The 19,468-nt window shown below is 38.4% G+C and overlaps 1 protein-coding gene across 1 annotated transcript in view; it reads left to right on the forward strand.

The window, feature by feature from the left end:
* Positions 1–19,468, forward strand: part of CSMD1 (CUB and Sushi multiple domains 1) — a 666,897-nt gene that overhangs the window by 627,754 nt on the left and 19,675 nt on the right. The window contains exons 44-50 of the mRNA XM_011968609.1: positions 4,052–4,225; positions 5,065–5,247; positions 11,578–11,754; positions 12,360–12,539; positions 14,912–15,085; positions 15,662–15,835; positions 17,099–17,172. Coding sequence (XP_011823999.1) covers positions 4,052–4,225; positions 5,065–5,247; positions 11,578–11,754; positions 12,360–12,539; positions 14,912–15,085; positions 15,662–15,835; positions 17,099–17,172 — 1,136 coding nt within the window. The remainder of the gene's footprint in view (positions 1–4,051; positions 4,226–5,064; positions 5,248–11,577; positions 11,755–12,359; positions 12,540–14,911; positions 15,086–15,661; positions 15,836–17,098; positions 17,173–19,468) is intronic.

The following is a 19,468-nucleotide window of genomic DNA, read 5'->3' on the forward strand; positions in this document are numbered from 1 at the left end:
CACTGAATTTTAATTCCCTCTGCTCTCTCCCATCACTGAATTTTAATTCCCTCTGCTGTCTCCCATCACTGAATTTTAATTCCCTCTGCTCTCTCCCATCACCAATTGTAGGAGTTTGTATGATAGCTGTAGATAGACTGGCCAGAAATCACCAAATACAACTTAAGCAAATTCAAGGGGCCGGGGGACGCTGGTATGCTCAGGAGAAATGACGCAGGTAATTGGATACCACTTGGACAATAATGCTTTTATCTCCTTCTCTCACGGCTTGCCTTCAGCCTCAGCCTACCAGGTAGGCCTGGCCCACACAGCTCAGACACGGCGGCCAGGACCTCCCCACCAGGCATCTCCCAACCTTACTCTCGCTCAGCTCAGGTGGGCGAAGGGCTCTGGTGTGGAGTTTCTGTCTGTTGATCTGGCATCTATAGCCAAAGAGGGGAGTGCTGTGAGACCTGATTGGGTTTTGTGAGCATTCCTGGTACAGTCCAAGGTGACTACAGTAAAAACCTCATATCCTTGGGGTATATACCAAGTAGTGGGATTGCTGGGTCGAATGGTATTTCTTATTCTAGGTCTTTGAGGAATCGCTACACTGTCTTCCTAAATGGTTCAACTAATTTACATTCCCACCAGCAGTGTAAAAGCATTCCTATTTCTCCACAGCCTCACCAGCATCTGTTGTTTCTTGACTTAATGATAGCCCTTCTAACTGGCATGAGATGGTATCTCATTGTAGTTTTGATTTGCATTTCTCTAATGATCAGTGATGTTCAGCTTTTTTTCATGTTGTTTATTGGCCACATAAATGTCTTCTTTTGAGAAGTGTCTGTTCATGTCCTTTACCCACTTTCTAGTGGGGTTGTTTTTTTCTTGTAAATTTGTTTAAGTTCCTTGTAGATTGTGGACATTAGACCTTTGTCAGATGGATGGATTGCACAGTTGTCACCCATTCTGTTGGTTGTCTGTTCACTCTGATGATAATTCTGTAGGTTCTCTGTTCACTCTGATTATAGTTTTTATTTTCTGTGCAGAAGCTCCTGAGTTTCATTAGATCCCATGATACATGCATGCGTATGTTCACTGCAGCACTATTCACGATAACAAGACATGGAATCAACCCAAGTGCCCATCAGTAAAATACTGAATAAAGAAAATGTGGTACATGCACACCATGGAATATGATGCAGCCATAAAAAAAAATGAGATTATGTCCTTTGCAGGGACATGGATGGAGCTGGGAAGCTTAACCTCTGCAAACTAATGCAGGAACAGAAAACCAAACACCACAAATTCTCACTTACAAGTAGGAGCTGAACAATGAGAACACATTGACACCGAAGGGGAACAACACTCACTGGGGCCTGTAGGGGGCGGTGGAGGGAGAGCATCAGGATAAATAGCTAATGCATGTGGGGCTTAATACTTAGGTGATGGATTGATAGGTACAGCCAACCACCATCGCACACGTTTCCCTACATAACAAACCTGCACATCCTGCACACGCATCCCAGAACTTAAAATAAAAAATAAATAAATGAATAAAGTTGTTAAATCTTGTTTTTCTTTTCTTTTTTTTTTTTTTTTTTTTAAAAAAAAGCTCATATCCTGATAGTAATTGGCTTGTGAATTGAGTCCTTAAATCAGGGGAAGGGATATGGCTCCAGAAAATGAATGTGCTCTTCTGGGCAGAGAAAATTATAGATGATCCCTATGGCCCCTCTTAAAAGCTTGTTATCAGTGTATTATAGACCATGAAGATAAGCAAAAATACATCATTTTAACCAAATAGCCAAAGTCTTCTTTTTCTTTTCACTTGAAAAATCAGATTGGCTGTTAAAGAGAATCGTGTTTTAAGATCATAGTTTGAAGATTTAGGAAAAAGTGTCACTCTCTTTAGTCTTTTTGAAATTAGAAGGAAAGCAATACTTAAAATCAAAATCCGATCTTTGTCCTATGCATTTTGCATCCATAAAGAAAGTGGAGGCCAGGTGCAGTGACTCACCCCTGTAATCCCAGCACTTTGAGAGGCCAAGGAAGGTGGAAGGAAGGTGGATCTCTTGAGGCCAGGAGTTCTAGATCAACTTGGACAACCTAGCCAGACTCCATCTCTACAAAAAGTAAAAAAATTAAAAACTAGTGAGACATGCTGGCACATGCCCATAGTCCCAGCACATTGGGAGGCTAAGGTAGGAAGATCACTCAAGGCCAGGAGTTATGATTGCATCACTGCACTCCGGCCTGGCTAACAAGCAAGACCCCATCTCTTCAAAAAAAAAAAATACAAACGAGGAAGGAAACGGCAATTACATTATCAGTCGGGTCTACCACACACACTAAAGGTAATAATGCCTCTTGTCTTTTCAGTTATAGCATTGTGAAGTGTATTTTGAGAATGGGTTAGTGTTGAAGATTTTTTTTTTCTCCAAGTGAGTTTCCCTCACATTCCTCTAATCTACACAGAAACTCGTCTCAAATTCTGACTTTAACAATACAATTAATTTCTGTGGAGAAAGACAGTGATAACTTTCAAAACAATTCTCAGCCTTATGTAACAAAATTGCATCTATAAATGTGTTACGATCTTCATCAAATTATGTCTGCATTCTCATCTTCCTTTTGCTTTCACACATGGGAATTTTCATAGAAGTTGGTTTAGTTCTGTTTTTGTCTTTCCCAGAACATTTCTTTCATGTCTCCCCTGGCTTGTGTGAGACTTCTATTTGTTTTTGTACCGATGCTGATGTGCTTCAGATCTTCAGGAGCTGGGGTTTAGCTGGCTCTCCTTCTCCTAGCTGGCCAGTTCCCTCGGCTTGGTGTCATTCACAATTGGAATTGCTGTGACTTTGGGAATCGAAAGATCTTGGGGGAGCCTTTGCTTTTCCGTGCTCTAGAGCAGCTGAGCTCTGTGTCTGATTTTGCTGTGATATTGTTTCACTGAAGGTTAACATTTAAATAAAATATAAATTTCATTTCAACTGGAAATGGTCATTGATCCAGCATTTCACTGTTTCAGGTCTAACTGGCTTCTTTTAAGGACTCTATGTGGATAAAATCTAGTTCTCCAGTGAATCAATGTCCATGCAAGACAGAAAGTGAGGGCTGATGTGACTCGGGGGATGGCGGTGGCTTCCAGGCATTCAAATCTCCCCCTCTGGTTGATAACCCTTCTGGGTGTCTCGTTACCAAATGGAATTCCTCTAGGATACTGAAGTGGTCACCTTTGAGTGATTCCTTGGTAGTCTCAATTCAGTTAGTTCTTTTTGCATATAGATAAAAACTTGTCTATTGCTAGCCCTCATTTGATACTGTACAGTAAAGGAAAAATAAATCTTCACTGTCCTATATTAATCTGGATTACAGAATTTGCCTTTTTGAAGGATATTTATAAATAGAGTTTGGGCCTGATTTGGTATAATTGTAAGGAAATGAATAGAAATACTGAGAGGATTTTACGGAACAATTTGAGGAATACATTAATCAATAATTTAGTAGTATTATTTTACTTATCCATCTTAGACTGCCCCTTATTCAAAGAGAAATGGTTAGAATGGTTTTCTTAGACTTGTGAACTTGAAGATTAAGCAGATTTGACAAAATTATGTCCCCAAGCAAAGCATATGATTGTCATATTAACTGAAAAAATTGTGGAAATAGTTTTAATGGATCCGTGTTACTTTCTCAAATTTCCCATAATACTGTTCATTTGGAATATAGTTAAGGGTCGATGGAAAAATGTAGGCAGTATGGCTATCTCCTTGAAAATCCACATGTCAATTTCCACCATAAGCAAAGCTACCTTAACAAAACAAAACAAAAACATCATCAACAGAACCTCTCCTTTTCGGTAAATAAATTAGGGGAGGAAGCATCATCTGAAAATTGGTACTCATCACAAATTACATAAGGGAACTGTAGGGCTATACCAGAATATTTAGGTGTTTTTCTTTAATAGATGTTGTCGATACGGGTGTTTCTATGGGAGATCTGCCAGTACAAAGTGGTTTAACTGGAAGGATGTACTCATTTGTTTTATTTTCTCTTTTTTCTTAAGCTATATCATGCGGACACCCAGGGGTCCCTGCCAATGCCATCCTGACTGGAGAGCTGTTTACATACGGCGCCACCGTGCGCTACTCATGCAGAGGGAGCCAGAGTCTCATAGGCAATGACACGAGAGTGTGCCAGGAAGACAGTCACTGGAGCGGGGCACTGCCCCACTGCACAGGTAAGGGGCCTACAGGTGAACTGACAGAATTACAGGCGTCAAATAACCTTTCCAATAATGATTTCAGATAACGATGATTTACAGTTATTTCAAATGCCCTATAATTATGCATCTCTTTGAAATGATTATCATTCCATTTCTAGCCAAATACAACTCTCTTATAGATATTGTCTTCCTCTTCGCCATAATCGTTAGACACCATCACTTTAAATGCTCTCCTCCAGGATCCTCGGGAGTGTCTGGATCTTATTTGCAAGGAAGCTGCCGGCCCTGCCTCCGTGTGTCCCTGTTTGCTCTTTATTCTTTTTTATGTGTTTAATTTTCCCCACCTCTATCATCATTAACCACATGGGTCCACTTTGAAAAAAAATTATCTTTATTTTTTTCATGAATGTTTCTTAAACAATTAAAATTCAGCAAACCAGCAACTCTCTGGATACAATTCTGAAGAATTAAACCTCTCATTTGCCTTTTTTTTTTTTTTTACGTTCCCAGTTTACCTAAAGCCCCGTTTTCCTTTTGCTCTCTGTACCTACCTTTTCAGTGAAGACTTGATACATTTACCATTCCCAGCATTTTCCTCCTTCCAGAGGAAATGTCATTTATTCATTTGAATAGGCTATTGTGAATTTAGTAACACAGGAGCAACATCCTAAATTCTTTCATTTTTAGGACTGTCACAAAGAAATCATTTCTTACAAGATTGCCAGAATGTTGTGTAACCATAACTCATGTCAAACACAAATTTCAACAACTTTTCATTATCTGTAAATGTAACAACTCTGCTTAAAACAAGTCTAACACAATTATGCATTGTCATATGTGTTTATTTTCAATAGGAAATAATCCTGGATTCTGTGGTGATCCGGGAACCCCAGCACATGGGTCTCGGCTTGGGGATGAATTTAAGACAAAGAGTCTTCTCCGCTTCTCCTGTGAAATGGGGCACCAGCTGAGGGGCTCCCCTGAACGCACGTGTTTGCTCAATGGGTCATGGTCAGGACTGCAGCCGGTGTGCGAGGGTGAGTAGCCACAAGCCTTAAGGTCTACCTTGAAAGTTAAAACCACACAATTCATTCTAAAATGGCTGGCAAAATTCTACAAAACTTATAGGGATTTGTACTATTTATACAGTTAAATCTTTCCCCCCCAATATTTGTGAAAGCATCATCAGAAATCATGACTGGGTGCGTGAAAGTATTCCAAGTGTCCACAGGTCCCATCACACAGATGCTTGTTGTTTGAAAGTTCGTAACACAAAAGCTTCTAATCTTCTCCCAGTGGTAATCTGTATGTGGTGTTGTCAGCGTTTTCTAGATCCTGGCGGTGAGTGAGTGGGGTTCCAGAGCAGCGAGTAGGACCAGTGCAGACCATTGATGGGAATTTCCACAGGCTGGAAGCAGGCTTCATTCACACGTCATTTCCAATCTATTGGTGGTCCATGTGTGGAGCACTGTATTTCACAGGAATCTGGGGTTATATTCTATGAACTATTTTGGAGTGGGTCTACTTGATTCTAATGTTTGAGAGGCATCGTAGGAAGTGGTGGTATGCTCCAGTAATGACAGTAAGAATTGCCACAGACACCTTATAGACACCGCACTGTGTATCAGAAATGTAGCCTCAAGCAAATGTGAACTGAGAGGTGATGGTAACCATGTATTCGGTGTTCAAAACCCGATTTAGAATTCAGACAGATAGGACTGTAAATGTTAGGAATTCTTTACAAGCAAACTTCTCAATTACATTTTGAGTCTAAAACGTTTATACAAATTAATTCCATATGTATTTTTGTATGTATGAAACACTTTCCATATAACTTGGCCAACTTGAGTAAGCTCACATACACACTATCATTATGAGAAATTTAACTCAAGTTTCTTTAATCTTCATTTTTTGTACTTGACTATCCTGTCTCCACTTCTGCCTTTATTGTATTATACATGCTATATAGATAAATAGAAATAAAATATGTATATGATCTATCTGTATTATAAACCTATGTAGCATTAATTTCATATATAAAATAATGCTACATATGAATATATGAATAATTGTGCATATATTTACACTTATATATTTGCCCATGCATAGTGTATATATTTATTCTCAAAGACTATTTTCGACTATATATGTGTATATATGCACATAATATAGGCATACACATATGTGCAAACGTGATAATCCAAGAAAATTTTTTACTCTGAATTGCCTCTTCACAATCAAAGTAGTGTAAATCTTAAGACTAGGCCCTACAAAAGTTGTCTTAGGTCAAATACCACTGATTAGTAGTGAGAAATGGTTACCCGTAGTCGTGAATTGCAGGATCATACTTTTGTTATTGACTAAAGTATGACACTATAAATTGATGTACATTTTTTAATCAAATGCAGATTTTTTCAGTTCCCTCTCATCTTGTAGAGATTTCAGTATTAAAATTTGCACATGAGGGCAGTTTTCTCACCAGAGAAAAAACCAGAGTGTTTTCTACTCTGTCATATAGTACTTTAGGTGTGCAATCCTATGGGACAAACCATTATCAGCAATATTTTAACACGGAGAGCTTCTGTGCTTCCTGATACGAGGCGCTGAAAAGAGGCACTGTCATGTCTTTGGTATTGCCGCTGAAATGCATAACCTGAATCGAATCCTGAAGCAGCAGCAGTAAAAACCCCCAAAACCCTAAGGGCATGCAACAAATCAGCCTGCCTGTGCTCCTGAAGAAATGTCAAGTTCAGAAAAGACACATTCTGAGCGCTTCTTTCAGAAGTAAGAGACTTGATACATGCAATGTGTGGTCTTGGATTGGGTCCTATGAGAGGCGTTACTGAAACAGTAGAATCTGACCCTGAGATGATCTAGGTGGTGAACTAACACAGGACCTTAAGGCAACTATTAAAAATATGTTCAAGAGCTTGAAGTAAATTAGATTATGGACGTGTATGAGACAACATTGCATCAAAGTTACATTTCACGCTTTTAATAATTGTATTATGGTTATGTAAAGAGAATGCCTTTGTTCTTAGGAAATACATACTGATACATTTAACTCTAAAGAGTCATCATGTCTGTAACTTACACTCAAATACTTTAGAAAATACATATTTAGAGAGAAAGAGAGAGAGAAAGTGAGCAACATGTAAACAGTTGGTGAATCTGACTAAAAGGTGTGTAAGAGTGGCTTATGATATTTTTGTGAAGTTTGTTTAATCCTGTAATTATAACAAAGTGTGGTGTTACAAAAATGTTGCCAATAAATTAAAACAATTTCCATAGTAAAATTTCAACGTTTCTATTAAATCACATTTGACAGTAGCTTCACGTATCTGTAGCGTTTATCATTCAGGACTTTTGAAAAGCACCACGGTTTGTGAGTTGTGACATTTTGTCTTTAGACCTGATTCTTTGTAGTGATCACAACGTCTTGGTTCTGGGTCTTAATTCTCTTTTGTTTGAGAAAAGAGAGGCTGAAAGATCAATCACCGGTAGTATTTTAATTGAAATTTAAAATATTTCCTCAGTAGTTACAAAGAGGGCTGGATGTCAATAAGTGAATGCTGGAATAATTATTCAGACTTTATAGATAGAATCTGATGCTGATGAAAACCAGAACTATCCTTCTGTTGTCAAGAGTTCTCAATGCAATCATTGAGCCGAAACCCTGGTTTGCAGGCTGAACTTGGTGTGTGAAGAGCAGAGACTCTGACACTCCCAGAAAGTGGAATATAAAATATTCTATCAAAGACGACCATTCACCTGAGACTGTACATTCAATATCATGTTTACTTCCAGTATTTCAGTTTTGAAATCTTAAAAGACGAACAAAATTATGACAGTTGAGGGTGAGCAATGTCTTTCCTTAGAAATCTCCCATCTTTGGGGCTATGAAGGCACAGTATGAGTTCTAGTCCAGCAAAGCACACATCAATCAATTTATTTGAATGAGAGCTTAATTGTGTTTCACTTCCCAATCCATCTAACTCAGGCAGTGCGAAGTATTTTTAAAATTGTATTTTGCTTTCTAAAGTTAGAAATTTATACTTCTATGAAAAAACTTGGAAACTTAGCCCTTAAAAGCTGCATACGCAAATAAGTTATAAAATGTTGCAATGCTGAAAATATTTCTCAAATATGCCATGCTCCACAAAACTCACTGCTTCTAAAACTGCATTATATGATACAGACATCATGGGAAGCTGAATAAGCCCACTGCAATATATGTTACAACCAATAAGGCAACAAATTATGTATAAAAATCATAAAATCAGTGACTGAGCACACACACACACCAGCAAAAATTTGAAATACATTTTGGAGAATCTGTAGCTTTTCATTTTGTTCCTTGTTTGTTATCATAGGTCCAAATCACTGAAGTGTGAGTTACTCTCAATGAAAAAGGATGTAACCAGTGGTTGCATGTCCAGGAAGCATAGCTTCTATGACTAGCTATGACTTGGCTAATCCCCTAGTTAAGATTATTTCAAACCTGATGAAATTATGTCCTCTAAACCTGTCAAAAAGTTAGATACAAAAAGTTAGATAAATAGAATACATTGTAAAAAGGAGGAGGAAATTGTAATTCAAAATGAAACATCTTTTAAAATTATTCAACTCAAAGAATTTATACTGCAGATATATTTCCTTTGCATTAAATCAAATTGGCTTTTGTTAGCCATCTAGTCTTTTAATCATAGGTTCAAACTTAACATTTCGAATTGATCTATCTCATGAAGTTACATTGTATAACTAAAATATTTAGTTTAAGCTGTATTAGGGAACTCTTAATTCTCTTTCAGATGAAATTATGATAAAGCTACATTTTACTCAAGAAGAAAGTGATGATGATGAAAATAACAATAGCATAAGCTACAAGCTAACTCGTTGTGACCACTAATACATCAGATCTCACACTAGGCATTTTACATATATCGTGGGTAATTTTGTAACAGCCAGGAATAAGTATTTTTGTAATACTCATTTTATGGTTAAAGGCACTACATCTAAGGAATTTAAATTGATTGCTCAGGTTTATTTAACTTGCATGAGCAAATATTCACATCTATTTAACTCAATTTAACAGCAATTTTTTCTCATGTAAAATGAACAGTACTATTTGTTAAAAAAAAAAAGTATACTTAAAATAAGCTTAATGTTATTATATACTGAGTTAAAGAAAATTATGTTTTAGCTGAAGAAGTCACATTACAAAATGTACTTTTTATAAAGTGTATTTCAAAAGAAAATAAACTCAGGAAAGAGAAAATATGGCAAAGTTTAAACTTACAGGTTAATTTATTTTTCTTCTTCCAGTTTATTTTTTCCTCTTCTAATTTATTTTCCTTTTGTCTCCTTGAAATTTAATCTATTGTTTTGTTTTAGTCTTAATCCTCTCTTATAATTTTACATAACTGCATTGATATAAAAGCAGATATGTTGACATTGCCTTCTAGACATTTTCGTAGTTATAACCATGAGTGAAAGTGGTTTTTGTCAGCCAGAAAAACAGAAAGAAAAAAACTCATCATGAATTTTACTTTATATAGTACAGTATTTGAGGGGACTTTCCCAATATTAGGACAGCATTATGACGGTACTCATTCATTGACAATATTAGCAAACTAACTAACACTTTAGATTGCTTACAAACCGAATTGAATATTTTTCATCAGTTATTTGATTCATTTGGGTATTGGTTCTACATAGGTGGCTTTTGAAGATTTGGACATACAACTGAATAGCAAATATAATTAGAATACAATGTAACAATAACATCAGTGTCCTCTTTTGGTTTGTTAAACTATGAATTGGACCAAACGCAATCCCTTTCTGTGACAGGCTTTCCGTAAGCACATCTACACAGTACCTGTTGCACAGTAAGTGATGAATATATGTTTGTTGAATGAACTATATATATATGTTGGATAGTCCAACCCTTAATTATTGCAATATGAAATTTTAACATATAATATGTAGTTATCATAAAACTTTCAAGTTTTAGAGAGCCTTAAATATTATCTGCTTCTGGATTGGTAAATATATCCCAATTCACATGCCAACCAGGAAACTACTAATAGATCTGTGTTAGAAAGGGTTGGAAGTCACACCATGAGCCATCAGAGAAGAGGGCCATGATTGAATACTTCCATGTGCCATTGGCACAGGACCAGGAAGCACCAGCATGTGCACTTTGTATTATTTTTTCAAACAAAATCCAGTTCAACCTGAGCGCAAGTGCATTCTTTCTATGTAATAAGAAGGGTAGTCCCTCGACTCCCAGTACAGTGACTTCTCTGTGCCGAGCAAATTTTGCAGGATGTTTTCTTCCATGTTTTTTAAGAAAAATACATCTTTGTTCTCCAGGCCAGATTTGAAATTGGATCAATTAAATGTGCCAAAGTGTTTTTAAATATTTCGATCAGCTCAGAGGCAGTCTCATGATATATATTCTTGTTATTAAAACCAGCCAAGGGTCACATCCTTTATTTACCTGCCTATTGTATATTATTGCAACAGTGCTAAGGAGAAAATGTAGCAACCTTTCTGATAAATAGGCTCCACTAAAAAAGGCAAAAAAAATTATAGATTGAAATGTTCACCCTGAAGGATACCCAGCAGCAATCGAGCTTGCTTTTGTTTACTGACCAAAAGAGCATAAAAAATAGTCAGAGTGTAGACCTGTTGCTCTGACCATCGTTAATTGAGGTCTTATTGCCTGTACGTGGCATTAGGAGCCTTTTGAGAGAAATGTAAAGTTGAATCATGTCAAAGCCAATTAACGCAGCTGCTATTAGATCTGGTAATATTGAGGACATCATTTTACAAAGCAGTTCAAGTGCAGCCGTTCATATTTCCGAGGCATTCTTTATTTTCCAAAGTGAATTCTCCTGGAGATGTAAAATAGGACCTGAATTGCCTAGATTTTAAAAACACAGTGATTACATAAAGGAAGATGCTTCTGTGTTGCTAATATCGCAGATATTCTTTTTTAAAAATCAGACCAATTCTGTCATGACATTAAAAACATTCAGTCCTCAAATAGCAAGGCTATTAAAAGCATTCAATCCCTGAATAACAAGGCCTTGAACTTTTGGTGCTTTAACTCGTGTTTTAATTTGTTTAGAAGTAATTCACTTTAGAAAAGATGAACTGAAAGGTTATTTTTATATTTGTAGCTAATCAATAAAATAAACATGTGAGTCATAGTAAGACATATGTTAAGGAACTTCCATAGGATTATGTGCTGTGGGTTTGTAATAAATGTGTAGTCTATTGCATGGATACCCATTGGTCTCCTGTTTGCCATTTTCATCCTGGGTCACTCGCTGTGTGTGTTGTTCTTGTTTGCCTAACAGCTGTGTCCTGTGGCAACCCTGGCACGCCCACCAACGGAATGATCGTCAGTAGTGATGGCATTCTGTTCTCCAGCTCGGTCATCTATGCCTGCTGGGAAGGCTACAAGACTTCAGGGCTCATGACGCGGCATTGCACAGCCAATGGGACCTGGACAGGCACTGCTCCCGACTGCACAAGTGAGTAACCAGACATTGTGGTAGACTCATTACTATGAAATTCACTCCATTGCGGGGGAAAAACAAAACTGACTTTAAGGTGTTATACTGTTTTTTATTTTTAATTCATAGAGGAAAAAAAGGAAAACGATGTGTGACATTGTGACTCTATTTCTTAGGTACTTTAAGATTTTTTCCACTTTCTTATTTGTATGGCTGAAGCTCCTTTAAAAGGCCAGTTGGGTGGAACATTGTAAAATTGAGACCAAAAAAAGTCAAGACCTTGTCGTCTGCAGAGAAAGAAGGAATGTCTTTGGTCCTCTGACTGCCGGCTTCATCTTTCTGATCATACACCATATGCCTAATTAGGGGCTAGTCCAGGGGTGGAAGGCAGCATCTGACAGCCAGCTGCCAACAGAATAGAAATCAGTGATTCTCAAAATACAAGTGTTCCTTCTGACAGCGGGTCAGTGAAATCATCAAACAGAGGGTAGTATTGCTTTATTAATTCACTGTTTAACCACTTTGAGTAGCAGTTCAAAGAAAGTATCTTGAATAGAAAGGGTGACTAATTCATTTCATGATAAATGAATTTCTCTGATTCTTTCCTGCTATCTGTTTATTAGTTATAAGTTGTGGGGATCCAGGCACACTAGCAAATGGCATCCAGTTCGGGACCGACTTCACCTTCAACCAGACTGTGAGCTATCAGTGTAACCCTGGCTATCTCATGGAACCGGTCACATCCGCCACTATTCGCTGTACCAAAGACGGCACATGGAATCAGAGCAAACCCGTCTGCAAAGGTTTGTTTTGTGACTCTTTGGATTTTACAGATATGTGTAGAAGTCTTTATTGAATTGTGCTTTGTTTAATTTTGCAAGCATTTATGTAGCCCTTCTAGGGGCTAGGAATTCTTAAACACCAATTTGCAACTATTAAGTCACTTTATTTTTATAATACTTTAATCTCAGTTTTACAGATGGAAAAACTAACTCACAGAGAGGTAGAGGAAAAGGCTTAGGATCACAAACCAGGAACTGGAGATGTCAGGGTTCAGTGATGGTCCTGCCGCCCTAGAGTCTGTGTGTGAACCCCAGTGCTTTGCTGTCCTGTGACCCTGACTGAGTGAGGTGTTCATGGCATGGCGAATCTAATTGTAGGAATTTAGAGGCAGGTTGGAGAGACAAACCAATCACCTGGTAATGGCAAAGTACTGGTAGAGAGTGTTAGCACCGTGATGTTTCATGGGGTTTGGTTGCTGAGACTGAAGATGACACCGCGAAGGCAGGAAGAGGTTTACGACTTACGTGACTGGACCATCTGGGCGAATCAAGACAGGCTCAAGCCCATCAAGGTGGCTTCAGCAAAGCAGAGTGAGCGAGTGGGCTGGGCTCTTACAGTGACCAGGGAGTAGGGCTGAGTGAGGGCTGTGCAAGGGTCAGGGATTTGCATGGTGATGGTTTATTTACCAGAAGCAAAGAAGAACTATCCAGACTTTCTTATCGGCTGGTGAAGAGGAAGGACAAGAAGAAGAGGGGTAGAGAGGGGCTTGAAAGTTGTCAGTGGTCATACATAAGAGGGTGGCATTCTCCTCTTTATTAGACTAGGAACAAATAAAATAGAGAGGGAGAGCTAGGACACTCAGTAGCTTAACGGAGAAGGTATCATCTTCTGCAGGCTCTGCAAGACAGATGGTTAAATGTGACAGAGTCTTAAATGTGACCTGGTTGCTCAAAAGTATTGCTTTCTCCCTCTTCTGACATGGGCGTGTTCTTGGACCATCCTGCTTTCCTCTCCCAGTAGAGTCAAAGGATCTCATTGCCTTCCCTTCTTTGTACTGTAACTCTTAATACTACACCTGTTATACGGCAGACCCTAAATGTTTAATGAAATGCACTAAGTGGTATTGGCAGTGTTCAGGTCAAATGGTCATGATGGAAATTGCCAATAAAATAACACTTCATGCATGGTTTTGTAGATGTTTATCCTCTTTCTGGTACCCGTTGTGTTTGTAACAATGCCATGGCCAGCAAGGCCCTACCAGATGGAACCTCTTTCTCTCTGTGTCCCTCCTGGAACTTGTCTCCTCCCATTCCCCCATGTAGCTCAGGTCTCCCCCAACTGGGGCCTCCCCCTGGACATTCCCTTGGGCCAGAGCACGCCTTTCCCCAGCTCTCGCTGTGGGGTCTCAGGAAGGATTTGTTGAACGAGTGAACAGATCAGTAGAAGGTGGAGTGGTGAGAGGAGGACCCATTTCCAACTTTTGGGTGTGCAAGTGTGAATTGCATGTGTTGGCATGTCTCTCTCACATGAGAAGGCATGAGCCTGAACACACAAAATGCAGGTGGTTATTCTCTTGTAATGCCTTCTGCTGCCTACGGGGTTACTTGGAAACTTCCATTCATTTCCAAAATTAGGGAAGCTTTTGTATCTTCAGAGAAGAAGGATTTTAGACAGTGGTTTTTGGATTTTTGCCCCCTGGGGTGCATTTTAGTATAATTTCTGGAGTGGGAAAGGTGGATCTGTGGGGACATCGCCCTCGGGGAAATCCTCCCTAGAAACCCTGTTCTTGCTTCTCAGCCCCGTAAAGTAGACATCAGGCTCCAAGGCCGTGATGAAACACTTCTGAATGGTATTTTACAGAATCTTCTTTAACTGTGCAGGCATTTCTAAAAAAATATATTCAGTAAATAGATGGACCGACTGTGTCTTTTGGAAACTATATGCCATCTTTAAATAAAAAATACAGATGGCCGGAAAAATTCTTACCATCTGTGCCTACAAATTTTGTGTCATCTGACCAAATCCTCATTCGAGTTGTCCTTGGGAACCATCATAAAAAGACACTAATTAAACAAGAACATTTCTTCCTTTCTTGGCCTTGTATATATTGAGAATATCATGTTCAATCCTGTTTTCTTTTACAGTGTTATATGTTTTGACTTGACTTTGCTTTTATATACTTGATCTATATTAATGAAGAAATATTCTTAAAAAAAAAGGTTTATTATTTGGATGTCCTGTCTTCCTTGGCAATTCTTTTATTATTTGTTTTTAAAGAAACCTACGTAGATGTCATTTGTAATTCAGGTAAAATTAAAATGTGAATCGTTTGAACATCACAGCTGCAGCGGGAGCTCCGGAATGTTGATCTTGTTTGTTCTTTGGAAAACAGCCGTGCTGTGTCCTCAGCCGCCACCCGTGCAGAATGGAACAGTGGAGGGGACTGATTTCCGCTGGGGCTCCAGCATAAGTTACAGCTGCGTGGACGGTTACCAGCTCTCTCACTCTGCCATCCTCTCCTGTGAAGGTCGCGGGGTGTGGAAAGGAGAGGTCCCCCAGTGCCTGCGTAAGTTCTACAGCAGAATTTGTTCCACCCACTATAGGTCTGTAACAGGGACGGATAATCAGGGCACATCCTAAGGTTACAATCTGAGGACCTTCCTGGTGGGTAGTAATAGCCCTAAAATACACAAAAACTCAAACTTGAGACTGTGCTGCCTAAGGGCAGAGTCTCTTTTTTGAGACAGGGCCTCACTCTATTGCCCAGGATGGAGCGCAGTGGTTCAGTCATAGCTCACTGCAGCCTCGATCTCTCGGGCTCAAGCCATCCTTTCACCTCAGCCTCCCAAGTAGCTGGGACTACAGGTGTATGCCGCCACACCCAGCTAATTTTTGTACTTTTTGTAGACATGAGGTTTTGCCATATTGCCCAGGCTGGTCGCGAACTCCTGAGCTCAAGCCTGCCTCCACCTCCCAAAGTGTTGGGATAACAGGTGTGAGCCACCGTGCCTGGCCTCCTTTTAGTCTTTTTCTTGTTTAATAGTTAAAGCTAAAGATTTAACAGAAACTAGTTACCAAGCTCAATTGGTTAAGCTGATCCAGGGACATTGAAGGCTGACTTCTTCCTGATTATCTTCCATAGCTGTGTTCTGCGGAGACCCTGGCATCCCCGCCGAAGGGCGACTTAGTGGGAAAAGTTTCACCTATAAGTCCGAAGTCTTCTTCCAGTGCAAATCTCCATTTATACTCGTGGGATCTTCAAGAAGAATCTGCCAAGCTGACGGCATGTGGAGCGGCATACAACCTGCGTGCATTGGTAATAATTATAATACTGGCCTGGTGATATTTGGGGGTATTTGGGGGATGAGGACATTTCATTCCAAAATTGGGTCACTGGTGATTACATAGATAGTGTTCCCGTAGATAATTTTCTGTAAATGTAATATTCTTGGCACTGAATAGGGTTGCATACTAATCAGCTAAACTGATGTGCCTCCTCTTTTAAGTCATTCAAGCTATGTCTGGAGTTTAAGTCAGAAGTCTGCTAAAGTAGCTACTCGACTTTGTTCTCTGACCTCAGTGGCTGTCTCTGCTGTCTACCTTCACTGCCAATTGCATTGTTTAGGGGAAAGGTGCAGTTAGGAACATTCTCTAAAGCAGCCCTCACCAGAGAGACAGTCTTGCTCTTGTTTTATTGCTGCAGAGTCAAGTTTTATCACTGTGTTAATTTTGTTCATTGAGATTGACTAAGCAGAATAATGGGTGTTCGACAAGTTTTTAGTAAAAAAGTAATAATTAGTCTTGATTATTTTCTAAGAAATTGAATGGTGTAAAATAAGGATAGTATTAAAGAAATATTGTCACTGAAGCATTTTTTTCTAATTACAGGAATATTTGCTGTCATTTGATTTAAACTATTGCCATATAGTAGCTATCGCTACACTAAAAATATTTTTCTTCCCCCTAGTAGGTTAGTTGCTCTAGATAACAAGTTTTAAGAAGTTATCTATTTTGTTTTTCTACTGGCAACTGTAGAGCAGCAAGTAAGAGAGCTGAAGTGCCACTGGGTTACCCAAGTCCTACCTTTTTTGAAAAATGTCACTCTTGGTTTTCCATATGCTTCGATTTTGAAGCATTAAATATATTTATCATTTTGAAATGTTGAGGAAAATTAATTAAAGATTTTCAGAATAATGTAATGGGTAACCAAATGAGATGACCATTAATTGAATCCTAATAAACAAAAAGATAGTGATCGATCACTATTGAAGATAGTATGTCATTGACCACAAAAATATATTTCCATAGAAAAAAAAGCCAGAGAATGGAAAAAATGTACTTATCCTTATATAAAAAGAACATACTGAACTACTTAAAGTCTAAAAGTTAACATCTAAAGAAGATGTCTTGAAGAGAAGATAAAAGTAGCAATTTAATTTTTAACTTTCCTGAAAAACATCTTGCACATTTCTCAAAACAAAATTTTCTCTATTTCATGAGGCCTTTCAGTAAAAGCTGTTAGAGTTCCCACAATAACTCTATCTGGTGCCCTGTTTTCTTTTTAAATCACAAATTTCAGATCCTGCTCATAACACCTGCCCAGACCCTGGCACGCCACACTTTGGAATACAGAATAGCTCCAGAGGCTATGAGGTAGTCCATTATGAATTTACTATGTTTTCTTTCTGGAAATATAAAATATATTTGTTACTTAAACATATATGAGTGCTTTTTTTATATCGTACCTTGTTCATGTTATATTCAGTTGAATAAAATTCATTCAAAGGGGATTTCTACATGTGTTTTTAACTGTCAAAACCAGTGTGTACTAGATAATAGATACTTACTAGTATCTTACTAGATAATAATGGAATGATGCATAATTTCAAATAGAAATTAACATAGCAACTGTTATGTTAATTTCTATTTGAAATCATGCATGCTTCTATTATTTGTTAAACTCACATGGCAATTCTCAAATTGGGGTAACTTGTCCCTGATAAGCTACCCATAAAAGGTTCCACTTTGGGACTGGATATAGTGGGGAAATAATATTAAATTCTAGAGACAGAAACAGAAGAAAATGTATGTTAGCCCCGTAGTCTAAACTTACTTGTGAAATTAGTTCTCCATATGAGCTTTGAAGTTCTATGAATTATTAACATACTAAATATCACTTTGGAACGTTCATTTGACTTTTAATAAAATGAGCATTACCACTTCAGTGAATGTTGGAGAAATACCTAAAAGTGGAAGGTAATGAAGCTTGATAAAATGTTTTAACCATCTTAAGTACTGCCATAACTTCACTGTTCTCTGGTTGCATGACTTTGAAAACAAAAGTTAAATATATATTCTACCTTCAAGTTAGGGATCTCATCAATTAAGAATAAAAACCATCTTCCTCAGCCACTTTCCCCATCTCTCATGAGCACGAAAATATTCCCATTTTTCTCGCTCTGACACACAGTGGCCATTTCCTTGTAGCTCTTTTGCATCCTACGGTGGAAATCCTTACAGGGAGCTAATATACTAACTCTAGCACGTTTTCTAATATGTCTCAAATATTGCCTTAAACTTCAAGTAAATACTTTCAGGTACATAAATATTGAATGCCAAATTGTCAAGGAATATTGGAAAATACTATATATGGTTGTCACTCTCACTGATTCACTATGAAAAATAAAATTTTGATCACCATTGCTTTGAGCAAGTCTTAACTTGCCTATGTACAACTTATAGTAATTAAAAGTTGATGATGACTATATTTGGCAACATAGCAATATATAGTTATCATATAACACTAACAGGGTTGGATAAATCCTTCACCCTCCTTATAACCAATCAGTTACACTAACGTGAATAATAGATTTTATCCAACAGCAGGATTTACTGATAAAGAGCTCAGACACCATCTTTTAAGGACATGATTGAGACCGTGAGATGCAGCTCTCCCCAAATGTTTTTTTTCTTCCTTTATTAGGAATATTTTAATGTAACCGATGAGATTTGTGTCTGTTTTCTTTAGCACCATATGCTGAAACATTACTTACACAAAGTGAGCCATTTCAGTGTGAAATGTCCCCATGTTAGGCTATGTCAATCATGCAGCTTAAATGACTAGCTCCCATTCTCCAGCCAGGCGTGTCCCCGAAACCCATAGCTCCAGGGTTAGTGTATGATAATCAATTTAGAGTGGCTTGGTATATTCTGCTAAAAAAATTTTTTTATTGAGAAGGAGACTCTATTTTCTTTCTGCCAGTAAATGATACAGGTTGTCCATGACCTTCCTGACAATGGCAGCATGTTTACCAGGAGGTCTGTTTGGAATTGCAAACATGCTTACACGGAGAGTTGATGGACAGCATTCCTGACAGAGAGGAAATGTGCTGGGAGCAGCGGCTCACGTCTGTAATTCCAGCACTTTGGGAGGCCCCAGCAGGAGAATCACTTGAGGCTAGGAGTTTGAGAACAGCCTGGGCAACACAGCAAGACCCTATTTCTACAAAGAATGCAAAAAATCAGCTGGGTTTGTTAAGGTGCACCTGTAGTCACAGCTACTCAGAAGGCTGAGATGGGAAGACCACTTGAGCCCTGAAGGTCAAGGATGCAATGAGCTATGATTGCACCACTGTGCTCTATACTCTGGACAACAGAGAGAGGCCCTGACTCTAAAGTTTAAATCAATCGTCAATCAATCAAGAGTAACTGAGTCAACTCTTTCCCATCATTGAATCTTAAATTAGCTATTGATTTGACATTTATCAAATTTGCACTTTTCTTTATAAATTCCTACTTCCACTGTATCAAGTGCTAGAAGCACCATTTTTTTTCTCCTGATATCCTTTCTCACTATTCAATGTACCAACTATTTTCTTGCATTTCACTTCTCGCTATTTTCCCAGAATCCCAACGAGGGAGGTATGGGCTTACTCCTATGAGAAGGCAG

This window comes from Mandrillus leucophaeus, unplaced genomic scaffold (genome assembly GCF_000951045.1).
Source record: "Mandrillus leucophaeus isolate KB7577 unplaced genomic scaffold, Mleu.le_1.0 Scaffold85, whole genome shotgun sequence".
In the NCBI taxonomy this organism is placed as follows: domain Eukaryota; kingdom Metazoa; phylum Chordata; class Mammalia; order Primates; family Cercopithecidae; genus Mandrillus; species Mandrillus leucophaeus.